This window comes from Arachis duranensis, chromosome 3 (assembly GCF_000817695.3).
Source record: "Arachis duranensis cultivar V14167 chromosome 3, aradu.V14167.gnm2.J7QH, whole genome shotgun sequence".
NCBI classification, from domain to species: domain Eukaryota; kingdom Viridiplantae; phylum Streptophyta; class Magnoliopsida; order Fabales; family Fabaceae; genus Arachis; species Arachis duranensis.
Window position 1 is genome coordinate 11,463,006 of NC_029774.3, and position 14,539 is coordinate 11,477,544.

Here is a 14,539-nt window from a genome sequence, read left to right on the forward strand (position 1 = left end):
GTTTGTTTTAAAAGATGCAAAATACTTTTTCATCCAACATTTTTTATTATTTATATATACAATTAAAAAGTAACTGTTATCTTAAGAATCAATTTAATTTAAAAGCTAAAACAATATAGTAAACGTATATATACGCCTTTATTGTTATATTTTATTTATCTTCATAATAAAATATAATTCATTTCATTTTCTTCTTTTTTTTATGTTAGAGAAAATTTATTTAACATAGAGTTAAAATTATCTTATTAAATTTGATCTCGTATTAAAACTAGCAATAGATAAATGAGAATAGTTTTGATTTGTATTTTGATTTTTTTTACGCTCTTTTTGGCCTCCTTCATATTTATCTCTCCCACAATTTTATAACATTAATTTTAAAATAATTATTGTGGGAAGTCAAATTTGGTTTCTTGGAAGTTATAATCCTTACTTTTTTTAACTACTAAACTATAATTCTATCTATGATTATTATGTTATATAAAAAAAATAAAAAGCAACCCAAAAGCATAGTTGTAGTGATAATGAACTTTGTAACACTAGCAAACTAATTAACCGAAGTTTAGTTTTCTAAATATAAATAAATTATTAATATTTTTCCAAAAAAAATGAGTGAGATAAGAAAATACATTCTTTATTTTAATTAATTAAGGATTAAATAGTTTCTCCTGTAGCAATTGTTTTGTTTACTAATATTTTTTATATCATGAATATTGTAAAAAATAAACGTCACAATTGAGTAAAAGACAATGATTATTTAAATAGTTATTTAAGAGCATATATTAAAAAAAACTGACATTTAATCACATTCATAAAACAATGAGAGGAGAATAATTATAAATTTACTTTTCATTATTTTAGATTTGTATATTTTTTTAATGAGGCAATCAATTCATTAAAAAATTAATTGGGATATGAAACAGTAATTTCAAATTATAATATTTCGATCTGTAGTTGAATTTTATTTCTGTATATTTTTACTTTTAATATTTAAATTTTTTAAATTCGTCATTAGATTTAAGGATTAGAATAAAGATATGAAAGTGAAAAAATAATAAACGAAGTATTGATACCATTTATAAAAATGATTTTGAGAAACATTTTTCTCATAGTTCGTTTTTTAAAATTGGGTTGTTTCTTTTATGGTGGAGGATAGATGATAGCTGGTCCTATCAAGTACTAAAATGTCCCCCTTTTTTATGTTCAATTTTCATTTTTTTTTCAACCACTAAATCAAATTTAAGAAAACACTCTCCATTCTTCCATGCCCTTTCAAACCACAACGAAGAAAAGGTTATTTGGTCTCTCCAGCCAGTCATTTGGACCTCACTCATCATATAAAATTACTAAATTTTCATCTTATTTTTAATTCCTTCATCAACTATTATGCTTTAATTTCTTCTCCATCACCTAACTCATCATGCAGCCACAACCATAGACACTAGCATCACTGCCACCTTTTACCGACATCATCGCTATTGTTGCTTCATAGTCCTTAATTATTACTGACCCAGCAGTACCACCAACGACCCATTTGTCTTTTGGCCTCCTCTCATGTCACTTAAGAACTTCAATTAGTTTTTCACCCGGATATAATTCAAGTTGTTGCAACAGTCATTCTATTAGAATCTAAGCTAAATTATGATAGTTTAATTACTAAATATGCTGGTGTAATTAGTCTATTAGTTTGTTATGGTTTAGTTGCAGTCATAACCATTTCTCAAAATCCTTTAATGAATTTAGAATAAATATATATTCGTATTAAGTTTAATATTTTTGTTTTATTTTATTTTAAAATTTAAAAATACTTAATATTTTCTTTATTTTTTACTTTTTAAATATTAACAAAGAATCTATATCTTTCCGAATTCTAATTTTTTCTGTGGTAATTTGATAAAAAAAAGTACATAATTTTATATAAATATAAGAATTTGATAATAATGCAAAGTAGAAAAATTATAAATTATAATTTTTTATAAATTACTTTTTGAATTGTGTTTTATAATTTTATTATTTTTAACTAGTTTTTAATTCATTAACAACAATAATATCATAAAATTTGTTGCTTATATGTATATTTAATTATATAATAATATATTAATAAAAATAATTATTTTTTATAGGATTCTACAAAATATTTTAAAACAATTGGTACTTTCTTTTAAAACGTCTGCACAAAAATATAGTTTAATAAAAAACCGTAGACGCATGGGATCACTCATCAGTGTGGTCAGTATGAATGACAGTATATGCTTTAGACAACCGCCATTGGACGTTTGACCGTTGACTTCCCGCCACTGCAGAACAGAATACCGAACACTGTTGGCGCCATTTGAAGTACACTCCGTTCCGTTTGTCGGGCCAAAAAGGTAATTAACAAAAGAAGTGAGGGTAATTATGCACCCCACACCACATGTCTCCTCAAAATAATAGAAAGTGCAAAGACGAAGGAACATAATAATATCACTGCATCATCCACTCCCACGCCCCCATCATTGCGCGTGGACCTCCCACTCTTCACCCCTCATTCCTCACGCGCCTTTTCTTCCGGTCTAAACCGCTCTACCCCCATTATTGGATTCGACCGCCTCCAACTGCTCACTGCTGACCGTTAATAATCATCATCTTGTTCGTTAGGGTTCAGTTTTCACTTTGCATTTTTCTCTCTCTTTCGTTAATGCGTAAATACGTAGGATATACCTACAAGTACGTAGAGATACGACATCACTTATATGACATGAATTGGATAATATGTGCATGTTTCTACATTTATATAATTAATTCTATATGGTTACAATTACAATATAAATGTTATTTGGGATGTCGTTAAAAAGTTCATCTTTTTTTTATTTGATAATTGTTTTGAATATTTTATTAGTATGTATTTTATGCTAATTAAAGGTATTTAAAAATTAATAAAATTAATTATTATGATCTATAGTAAATAGAAAATCATCTAAAAGTATATATTCTTTTATAAACATCACCTGACTTTATATTATTACGTACATCCATTATTGTAATGAACTCTCTCGTTTGCTATTTGTATGGTTATATATAAGTAGAAAGTTTTGACTACACAACTAACCGTGTATAATTATTAATCTCAATTCATGAATTCACTGTATTTTTCCTTTGTGTAAATCAGTTCTTCAAAATTATGTAGATGTATCTTTTTACTCCATTGTTTTATTTTCCTTAAGCTTTTAGCAAAAATATTTCATAGATACTAAAAATTAAATCAGTTATCAAATAAATTATTATTATTATATATATAAATATATATTTATATATTCACTGATATAATTGCTTTTAATTATATATAAATTATCCTTGAATTTTCTTAAATATACCACTTTGTCACACACACATATTAACTCAATTGATGAAAAAGGTGAGTTTATATAATCAATTGAAACATGTCAAAAAATTTAGGGTAGGTGTAGTTTGCATTTTCATTTTTTTTTAGAAAATACTAGAAATAAAAATAAATAAAATAAAATTACACCGGTCACAATTATGGGAAAATATTGTGAAAGTTTGGGGCTAAAATATATATTGTAAAATTTAGAGGTGGAAAGTGGAATAAATGATATTTATGATTTATTTGATAAGATACGGTAGATCCGGTTGAAGTAGAACTATATGTGGATATGAGATCCCGAGTGAGGGTTGGTTTATTGGGGTTTGGTTTGATTTGGTTTGATTTAAAAATTGAATAATGGAAGGCAGGTGGGGGATGGTGTGTATATAATTCATGTCCTTATTATGTGACCCCCTTTCCTCTTTCTTTTTTTTCCTCTTCCTTCCTTCCTTCTCTAACTTTTGCTTTCTCTCTTTTTGATCTCTGACCTAATTGTCTCTCTTCTCTCTTCTCTCCTCTCCTCTCTTTCTCCTCAATATCTCCCTCTCCCTCCATCACCACCCACAAACCTAGCTAGCTGCTTCTCTCTCTCTCTCTCATCATCTTCTCTTCTTAGATCTCTCTGTCCATAGACTCATATTATTCTTGACACAAATAATAATATAGCTGCTGACTACTATAGCTACAAGGAAGCTCAAGATAAGGATAATAATAAGAAGCAAGAAGATTGGAGAAGTTTGAATTTGATCATATCATATCATAGAATCGGTGGATCAGCTTAATCAAGAGTGAATATAATAATAATATATTGAAGCAAGGAAGATGACTCCAGTGAATTTGGCAGGGCAGTTCGGAGACACCACATACACCAAGGTTTTTGTTGGAGGCTTGGCTTGGGAGACTCAGAAAGAGACCATGAAGAAATACTTTGAGCAATTCGGTGAGATCTTGGAAGCTGTTGTCATCACTGACAAAGCCACCGGAAGATCCAAAGGCTACGGTTTTGTATGTTCATTATTTCTCTTCCACTTAGATCTCAAATTAATCCACATGAACGAACCAATTTCATAACCGCTACTTTCTTATTTTATTAGGTCACGTTTCGCGAACCAGAAGCTGCCATGAGAGCTTGTGTGGATGCTGCTCCAGTAATTGATGGAAGAAGAGCTAACTGCAACCTTGCTTCTTTGGGTGTCCAGAGATCTAAGCCTTCAACACCAAAGCATGGTCCGTTTTATTCTTAATTTCTTCTTCTTTCATTGTTATTAATTATATATGTATTTTATCTCAATTTAGCAAGGTTGTGATTGATATGATATATAAGATCTTGGGAAAGTTCCATAACATCTTTTCCATTTTGATCAGTTTGTCACTGTTCAAAGATGCTCTCATCATATCAATTCTCAACCCCGTTCATATTATTCCACTACTACTCACTCATAAAATCTTCATGTTAACTAATTAATGGATATTCCTCTCTTGCAAGTTGTCATTGATTGTGTGTTATATATATATTCTTTGATGAGAATGGAAGACACACACACACAGCTAATACATACATGGCAACTAAGCTTGAATATTCTTCCAGAGTGGAAAGTTCCATTTTTTTTGGTTATCCAAACTGAGGGTTTTCATGTATAATTTTTGGGAAACAACTACATGAAATGTCCCTTGCAAGCCATGGAACCCAAACAATGCAAATTTACTTCATTATACTTTATTCCAATTCCTTTACTACTCACCTTTTTCTTTTTCATCACTACTTATTCACACATATATATATTTGTTTTACTCGCTATAAAAGAAACTATTAAAACAAACAACATATCATTTGTTTTTATGTAAAAATGGTTAAAAATTATTGAATTTTAGATGAAAATAACTTTGTATGAGTATCTACATACAGTAAAACAAACTTATTATTCTGATTATACAAGTGAATAAGCAAAGAACAAAACATGTACATTATATATTTCTTTAGTTACTATACAATATATAATAAGATTGCTATTATTATTATTATTATTATTATTATTATTATTATTATTAGTTTTGGTATGATGATTTATATTTTTTGTTTTTCAGGNTAGGGTAATGGGGTCTTTCCAGACCGGGTTTGGAGGGGGAGTGGGATCAGCTTTTCCATCGGCAGCAACCTTCCCTCATTATGCTATCCAGCAAGGGATACCATATAACGTTTATGGGTATGAATATGAATATCAATATATATACTTATATATTATTAATTATAACTAACTCTTCATTGCATGCTACTCTTTCTCTCTCTATAACTGTACTGCTTCTACAAATAACAAAGGTGGCAATGGCACGTGCAATGCCAACTCATGCACAACAAATAAAACCATCCAATTTCGTTTTTTTATTAATCTCTTTTTCTTTTTTTAACTAAGCTTATCACTCAATAGTATGAAGCACGCTTTGCCACTTCATATCTCTATTCTTTTACACAGAATCAACCTCCACATGATCCTTAAATACGCCTTTTTCCATCTCTCTCTCTCTGTCATGTGCGCGGTAACAAATCAAAGAGAAAATGGAAGACATACACAACATGTGAAAATAGTCTTCCACATTGTTTGACCAAACATCTGTTAACTAACTAACCAACCAACCAAGATACCTAAATTTACGTGCTTCATGGAAACTCTGGCATATATATACCAAAATGAAGGATCTTGTAGTTGATTCCATATATATACTTCAATCGAGTGTTGCATTTTATTATTACATAGATGATTTCGTTAAACTAGTGTCTTTATTAGCTTGATTAACTTTTAAGTTCTCACTTTAATCTTGTCTTTGTTTATTCTTTGATGATCACTATTTGCAGGTACTCTCCTTACTCACCGGATTACACTTACCCCACGGTTTGTACACATTTTTTTGTTTTTACTTTTACTATTTTTCTTTTGTCTGCTCTATGCATATCTTTTTAACTTAGGATCCGTTTTGAACCCTTACTTTTAGGTCACGCACCATGGCTTTTGAACTTTCTTTCACCAAATCAAACTATTTCCACCACCTTCTCACTTTTTTTTTTTCTCATGATGATGATGATTTCACTTAAAATATCTAATTTGAAATAGTCTTCAATCACATCTTATAAGAGAAAAAAACTGAGTTTATTTTATTATATTGTTCATTCAAATTTCATCAGTGAAACTGTTTTAATACTTATTTTTTAGGGTTGGAGAAATTTTATATATGTTATTCGAAAATTTTCTGTTTGGAAAAATATAGGCCTTGGTTTCTTTAATTGACTTTTAATCATGTTTCTAATAGTACAATCATCATGTATGTTAAATCATGACGTGGAAATTCGAGTCAATATATATAATTAATGTATCCTCACAATCAAAATCAAGCGAAGGAACAGTTAAAAATACAGCAAATCTCCTGACTCACAACTACTTCAAAGGTTGATTTATATATCTATCGTAATAAATGTGATGAACATTGATTTTAGCAGGCCTACTAGAATAGTAATAATAGAAAAGGCTCAATTATATATGATGATCACTGTATTATGATAATGTAAACATAAAGTATAACACTGTGTCTGGCCGGCTAAACAAAAGAAGATAACTTATGATTAAAGCAAGATAAAAAAAAATTGAATGAAAAGGGTTGGTAATTATCTGGTATTAAAGAGAATCCTCTTTATCTCCTTTTGGGGACGGGGTTAAAACGGTAATTGTGGTGGAGGGTTGCACCACTATGGTGTTGGCACCAACCTGTTTTTACTAGAATCAAAAACCATTCATGATTGTACCATACAGAATGTGGAGAAGAACGTGGTAAGTCGGTGGGCATGGCCACTATTTGCACAATATAATAATAATATTTAATATATAATAATAATGATTCCCGAAGAACCAATGAATGAATGAGTACTGGTCAAAGTGTTCCTTGTCCTGTCTTTCCAACTTTCTTTCTTTATTTAGTTTATTGTGTGTGTAACATGTCAAAGTGGTCCATATTCTAGGTCACACTTTCACAGTCTTCTAAATTCATGGGGAGCCAAATAATTTCTAATTTAATTCTCTAAATCATCATAGCGGTCCACCCTTTAAATGAACATAGAGAAGAAATAAAGAAACTATTCCAATAGTATATGTAAAGTTAATAATTCAATATCGTTATATGATTTAACATCTTTTATAAAATTTGTTAGTGTTTTTGATAACACAAGATTAATAATAATAATAATAATGTAATTAAAATAGTTTAAATGGGTTTTTATTTTTGTAAAATGTGGAGAATGCAGAGCTACTACAGTGTGTATGGAGGTGCAGCAACAGCACAGTACCCAGTGTATGGAACGGGACATGCTGGAGGGATGATGACGGGTGCCGGGGCAGCAGCGGCGGCGGCAGCAGCCACCGCGTTTTATCCGTATATGCAGTACGGAGGAGAAGGGAGTGGCGGAGGTGGATCAAGCGGCGGGAGCTATACTACTTCAGGGCAGGGTTATGGTGTGAATTATCCGCCTCATCAACTGTTTCAGTATTCTCCGATTGCTTCAACCGGTGGCTATGCTCAGCACTATGCAACTCCCATGTCCCTTGCTCCTTCCCCTGCCTTGCAATCAGGTTTGTACTCCATTTTCCACTTAATTCTTTTTCTTTCCTCCTTCAACCCAAGGTTTTGGATTCAACGATCATGATGTTGGTATCTAACAAACTTTGAAATCACAAACTTTAGGTTTAAGTATTATTAGACATGCATTCTCTTTCTTTGTATATATCAAGTACTACTCATTTTGCTTCATGTAAGTAGTTAATATACATAACATTTCACACAAATACAGTTATTGTAAAATTGATAAATAAAAATAATTAGATAATATGTAACTCTATATGAAAACAAAAATAAATATTAATGAGCTAGCAAAATTTAATATAAATAACAACCTATTTCACACTCCGTACGTATGCATGTGGCCTGTGCATGAATAATGCTCATCGTCAGAATTATTTGGAATTGGACTATATATTATGACGTATATACAAGTGCATTTTAATATGTCTATACTATGATGATTATAGTGGTTATAATATTTTAAAAAATATTAATAAAATTAAAATAATAGTTTTTATTATTTAACGTTTTAAAAAAAATAATACCAAAAAAATATTATTATAATTTATATTTTTGGTTAATGTATTTTATATAGAGTAAAGACACATAGCCAATAAATATTTTCATTTTTTATCAGCACTTAATTAATAATAATTTGTATTCATATTTATAAACATTTTATTTACACATAAAAATTATATAATTTACACTTATATTTACTAGAATTTTATACATATAAATCAATACAGTTTGTATTCATAAATTAATATAATTTATATCTATATTTTTTAAAATTTATATACATAAATTAATAAAATGACAATTTAATATTTATATTGACAAAAAATACTAAAAGTTGTTACCCAAGAGTTTTTCTTTTATATATACATAGATTGAATTAATAGTTGATGATATTTTCCTATCCGAATGAAGAAAGAGGCATAATACTAACATCTTTGACAGTGTGTTTTGCTGTGCCGCAGGCGTGACAATGGCTCTTCAAGCTCCAATTCCTCACCGCTAGAGACTTATAAAATGAAACACTAAGCTATGTCATCCCATCATCATCACTTATTGCATGCATGCTTCTTCAAGTCTCTCATCATCATCATCATCATCAATCAACCTTTTGGCCTAACCATGGTGCTCTCTTTCACACACACGCACTCTTCCACACTAACACAAAACAAAAGTCCATCAATGGCATTTGGGCTTTTGCATAAGATGCCCCCCGTAGGGGCTCAAAAAGTTACTCCATGCATATGAAAAGAAAAAAACAAACAAGGTTGCATCTTTCAATGGAAGGTTCCATGGAGTGAACCAAAAATAAAGATGCAATCTTTCACCAACACAAGCTATACGGAGATGGCTTGGGAAGTTGGAAAAAGAATGAGAAAAAAAAAAAACACTTAGCCCCCGGAAAAGGCTAAGTCAAAAGAACCATCTTGTTTAACTTGAGTCCAAGGAGGACTAAGTCAAAGTCTAGAATGGTTTCAAAAACTGTAAATTTTGAAGATCAAACATAGATAGATGATCATCAAGTAGAAGTTAGTTATGCAAAAATAGGTAATCCCTCCAATCACCTCTCTGCATGAAAGAGGAACTTTTTTTTTTGGGCAATCATGGACATTTGGATGTCCCAGTTTTTTTGTATGGCAACATATAGCTACTAGTCTTAGCTTTTAGTATTAGGACCAAGTCGTGTATTCACAAAATGTTTTTTTTTTTAAATCAACTTCTTCATTTCAATTTTCACTAAGAAAAAGGGTTTAACCAACCAATTAACCATGTTCTTCCCTTTGGGTAAGGGAAGGCAAAAAATGCAATGATTAACTACTGTTTTTGTTTTTAATTTCCTTGTAAAAATTCAATTGCGGCTTAAACTATGGGAGTTTAAGCCCAATACTAATGTTTTAGGAGGGGTAGATTAGGATCATGTTGAGAACTGCATCAATGGAATGTGGAACTCAAAAGCACTTATTAATTTGCATGTAACCCTGGGAGATATTTTGGAATTCCCTTGGGTACACTTCACTTACTCACCAACCATGGTTAGGGCATAGGTGAATGAATGATCTCTCTCATCATCACTCTCACTCTTCGTTCTTCTGTCACTCTCTCTTCCTCTATATTACATCGAGATTATGGACCTTGATACTCGGTTATTATTAATTATATGGTTTGTATTGCATTGTAATTAGGATGCTAAAATAGGAGAAGAATTAATTCCTTCTCTCTATCCATGCCGGATATGGATGTGAGAATGGAACTACTCTATCTATATGCGTTTAATCAATCTCATGTTATGCTTGCTTGATTGCTTTTGTTGTTCAACATATGTCAACATGAGCAAATCAAGTTAATGCTTCAAACTATGTTACATTCATCATTTTGTTATATATCAATCCACCCACCTTATTAAGTAAATCTGGTTATATATATGATATATCACGTGGATATAATCATAATCCACCACGTCCCATGCATGCAGATCAGAAATTCCTGATTCAATTATGTTATACATTTATGTATATACACTTGTGACGTTGTTTTAGTTTCTTTCTTTCGTCCAAGTTTTATTTAGAAATAAAATTGAACTATGGAAATAATCAAATAATATCATTTAATTTAATTTAAATCAGACCATGCTGGTTTACCTTCAAGATATCGACAAGTAGTTTTTGTGAAGTTAAACAAAGCGCAGAACAAATGAGAATCAGTGCCAGACAAAATCTAGGACATCACGTAATGCTAGAAGGACCTTCTACAGCCTATCATATGGTCCCCACTCCAAAATAGATAAGAATAAGTATAAATGTGTAATAGAAAATTAATCTTTAATTAATTAATATTAATCAATTTTTGCATTATAAATTTATTTTTTAATTATAATTTTTTTAAAAAAATTAGAATTTAAAACTAAATTTTAGAATTTAAAATTTAAAATAAAAATAATTTAAAAAATTAACTAATATTAAATTAAAATTAATTCATTATTTGAATTCAATAAATAAATAAAGATAGAATAATGCTTTATAATTAAGTTAATTATCCAATTAAATCCAACTAAAATGATATAACTTAATTGACATTCTCGCACCACTAAACATGTCATTATATGTAACCACCTTTTAACGATTTTTTTTCTGTGAATTTCGTTTTTTTTTTTCTGCGTTCTTCTTCTTCTTTTCACCCTTAATGATATTTTTCTTCTCTTCTTCCTTTTTTTTTTATTTTTTTAATTATTGTCGTTGTCACCATCACGTCCATTTCCTCCTCCTCTTCCTCTTTCTTTTCTCATTTGAATTTCTTCGATTTGCTCCTTCCTTTTTCTCCTCCTCCTCCATCATCATTATTATCATCATTGTTATCATTATCGTTATTGTCATCATCATCGTCTTCTTCTTATGTGTATAACAGTTCAAATTTATAATACACCGAAATTTTTTAATGATGACTATATACAAATAAATTCCGTTCAAAACAAGTTCAGACCATAATGCATCGAAAGTAAATTCAGAATACAACGAAATTAAATCCAAAATGTACTGCAATTACTAAATGATCATAACTCAAAACTCCTCCTCCTCCACCTCCATTATCATCATTATTATCATCATCGTTATCATTACTGTTATTATTATTGTCTTCCTTTTATATGTATAACAGTACAAATTCAACATACGCCAAAAATTTCTTAATGATAATGACGCATAAACAAACTCAGTTTAAAACAAGTTAAGACCAGAATTCATCAAAATTAAATCCAAATTGCACTGAAATTCAAATCCATAATTCACTGAACTAAAAACTCTTCATCTTTCTTCTTCTTCTTCGTCATTATCATCTTTTTTTTCTTTTTTATTCATCTTCTCCTTTTTGTTTTATCTTCTCGTGATTTTTTTTGTTTTACTCTCTTAACAAGAATAAAATTAAAACAAAAAATCAAACAAAAAAATACATAATGTTGCAAAATTAATAGAAAGAGAAAAAAAAAGAAAAAAATACAACAACAGCAACAATGAAAGATGACGGTGAGGATGAAACACGCGAAGAATAAAAAAAAAACATGAATAAGGAGGAGAAACGCGATGAAGAAGGAGAAGAAGGAAGAGGAGGAGGAACGTGAGATACGAACGTTGGAGGAGGAACACGAAGAACGCAAAGAAAAAGAAGAAGGAGAATGTGAAGAAGAAGAATGACGTGATTTTATGCTCCCGTTGTGTAAGTAGATTTTGCTAGATTAGGGCTAATTTAGTTGGACTTGGTTGATAAAAAGATTGAATGTGTAACGAGACTGATGATAAAAATAATTCAAATGATATTTCAAAAAATAAATTAGTATACTTTTACATTCGCGTTGTGTAAGTAAATTTTGTTAGGTTAAAATTAATTTTGTTAGACTTACTTAAAAAAATTTAAATGTGTAACGAGACTGATAATAAAGATAATCCAAATGATATTCCAAAAAATAATTAGCATACTTCACATGCTGGTTTCGTAGTACCAATGATAACACTACCATTTTCTTTGAAGATAAGGATAAACCTTATTAACTACTAATAGAGTTCATTGTATTAGATAGTTAATTCTAAACCATATGACTAGATATTTTTTAAATTTTTTTTAAATAGTTTTTTATTATATTAATTTAAAAAATTAAAACAAACACATCTAAATAGATTTAATATTTTTTTAATTTAAAATATAAATTTAAAAAGAATTAAGTAAAAGAAAAATTTAACAATTTAAATTTATACCTTCTAAATCTTAACGCATCCCAAAACAATTCCTACATATCTCAAAATACAGTTTTCATTCTATTAAAGCTTTCATTTCCATAAAACTTAGAGTTCCAGTGCCTCACACTCCTCCTCCGTTGTCGCGCTCATTTCCCATCCTGTGTTACTCCCATCTTCGTCGTGCTCCTCCGTCAACTTCATCAGAGTAGTCTTCCTCTTCTCCCCGCTCTTCTGCACCGGAATTTGGATGTGTAATGTGCTCTTCCATGACAAAAAAAATCGTCGAATATCGTCAGATTTTACATCTATTTACCGTCGAATTTAGTGGCAGTATAAATTCGATGGTATAAATCTCGCTGGTAATTGTTTACCGGCAGATTTTTTTCATCCGCCACTAATTACCGGCAGATTTAGCAGCGGATATAAACTTGTAATTCTAGAACTTGTAACCATCATCGACTTTATCTCTCAATAAATCCGACTGTAAACTTAAATTTTAATTTTTTTAAAAAAATTGTTTAAAAATTCAATATATAATTTTAAATCCTTAAATTTAATAATTTCTAAACTAACAAAAATTAAAATTTTACAAATTACTATAATAATTTGTCTATAACTCACAAACAAGTTCAAACATCAAAGTTTATGACTAAAGTTTATTAAAATTTCAATTTTACTGAACTCTCAAACCCAATCTTCTCAAAAAATATTTCAATTCTACTATAAGCCCAACTATTGATGTTCAATAAACCATAAACATACAAACAAATGATTATGAACACTATCATATTCCAAATTACAATATTATAAAAATATCGGTTGTCCTCCTCTGCACTACTTCAGTATTTTCAATAAACCAATTAGCAATCATAACTTACAAAATAAAAGACACTACTTCTATCCATTTTACCTTAAATTTTTCAAGAGAAAATTCTTTGTAAGTTTTGACTTTCATGTTGTATTTCACAATTTTTTCTGATTGTGTGAATCCATTTTTAATATTAAGATAATCCAATTAATAAGAGGGTTAGATGAACTTAATAATAACTAATTACATCAAATTAAACAAATGATCTAAATCTACATCAAAAGTTAAAATTTGAAAAATTGAAAAAATTCAGTATAAAAATTTATGAAAAAAATTGAAAAAAAAAACCTCAGTAAAAAGTGAAAGTGAATTCACCCATACTGTAGAAGTAGAACCAAGAACAGCGATGGAGGAATCACCAGAAGAGGAAGCAGAAGACGGCAATGTGACAGAAACTAAGTACGATTGGCAGCGAGAATGCGAGATGACAAGAATGTCAGACCACGGACCATAGCCACTGATGAAGAAGGAGCGAGATATGGTTAGGGTTCAAACAGGGGTTAGAATTTTTTATTTAAAATGAAATAAAAGCGGGGATGGAATAGGAAGAGGGATGAAGGCAACCTACCTAGAGGAGGGAGGAGAAACGCAGGTCGACACTTAAGGGAGCAATGACGGCGGCAGCAGTTGCGGGAGGACGAAAACGGAAACGAAAGAGCTGCCAACGCGTTACAAGGAGCACCTAGCCCAATTTACGCAGTCGTTAGACGCAGTTGGTGGTGGCCGACGTTGGCGGATTAGAGGGTTGCCGGAGGTGGTTTGCGGGAGGGGAGGGAGAAAGAAAAAAGAGAATGTTAGAGAGAGAGAGAGAGAGAGAGATAGTAGTTCAAAAATAAGGGAGGAAATGGTTCGTGGTTTGAATTTAGGGTTTACCGTCGGATTTACTGTCGGATCTGATTTACCGGCAAAAAAATCCGACGATAACGCTTTGAAAGTAACCATAACGCAGCATTGCACTAATAAGGG

The 14,539-nt window shown here is 30.4% G+C and overlaps 1 protein-coding gene across 1 annotated transcript; it reads left to right on the plus strand.

The window, feature by feature from the left end:
• The first annotated feature begins 3,779 nt into the window (after nt 1–3,779).
• Nucleotides 3,780–9,403, plus strand: LOC107477578 (uncharacterized). Its single transcript, XM_052258915.1, has 6 exons — nt 3,780–4,366; nt 4,456–4,592; nt 5,452–5,565; nt 6,213–6,249; nt 7,650–7,974; nt 8,947–9,403. Exons 1-6 carry the CDS (start codon nt 4,184–4,186, stop codon nt 8,985–8,987), a joined length of 837 nt encoding a protein of 278 aa, XP_052114875.1. The 5' UTR covers nt 3,780–4,183; the 3' UTR covers nt 8,988–9,403.
• Nucleotides 9,404–14,539: the final 5,136 nt, after the last annotated feature.

Coding starts and splice junctions, on each gene's coding strand:
- LOC107477578 (XM_052258915.1), top strand. CDS start 4,184: ATGACTCCAGTGAATTTGGCAGGGCAGTTCGGAGACACCACATACACC. Junction 5,566..6,212: donor ATACCATATAACGTTTATGG/GTATGAATATGA, acceptor CACTATTTGCAG/GTACTCTCCTTACTCACCGG. Junction 7,975..8,946: donor TTCCCCTGCCTTGCAATCAG/GTTTGTACTCCA, acceptor GCTGTGCCGCAG/GCGTGACAATGGCTCTTCAA.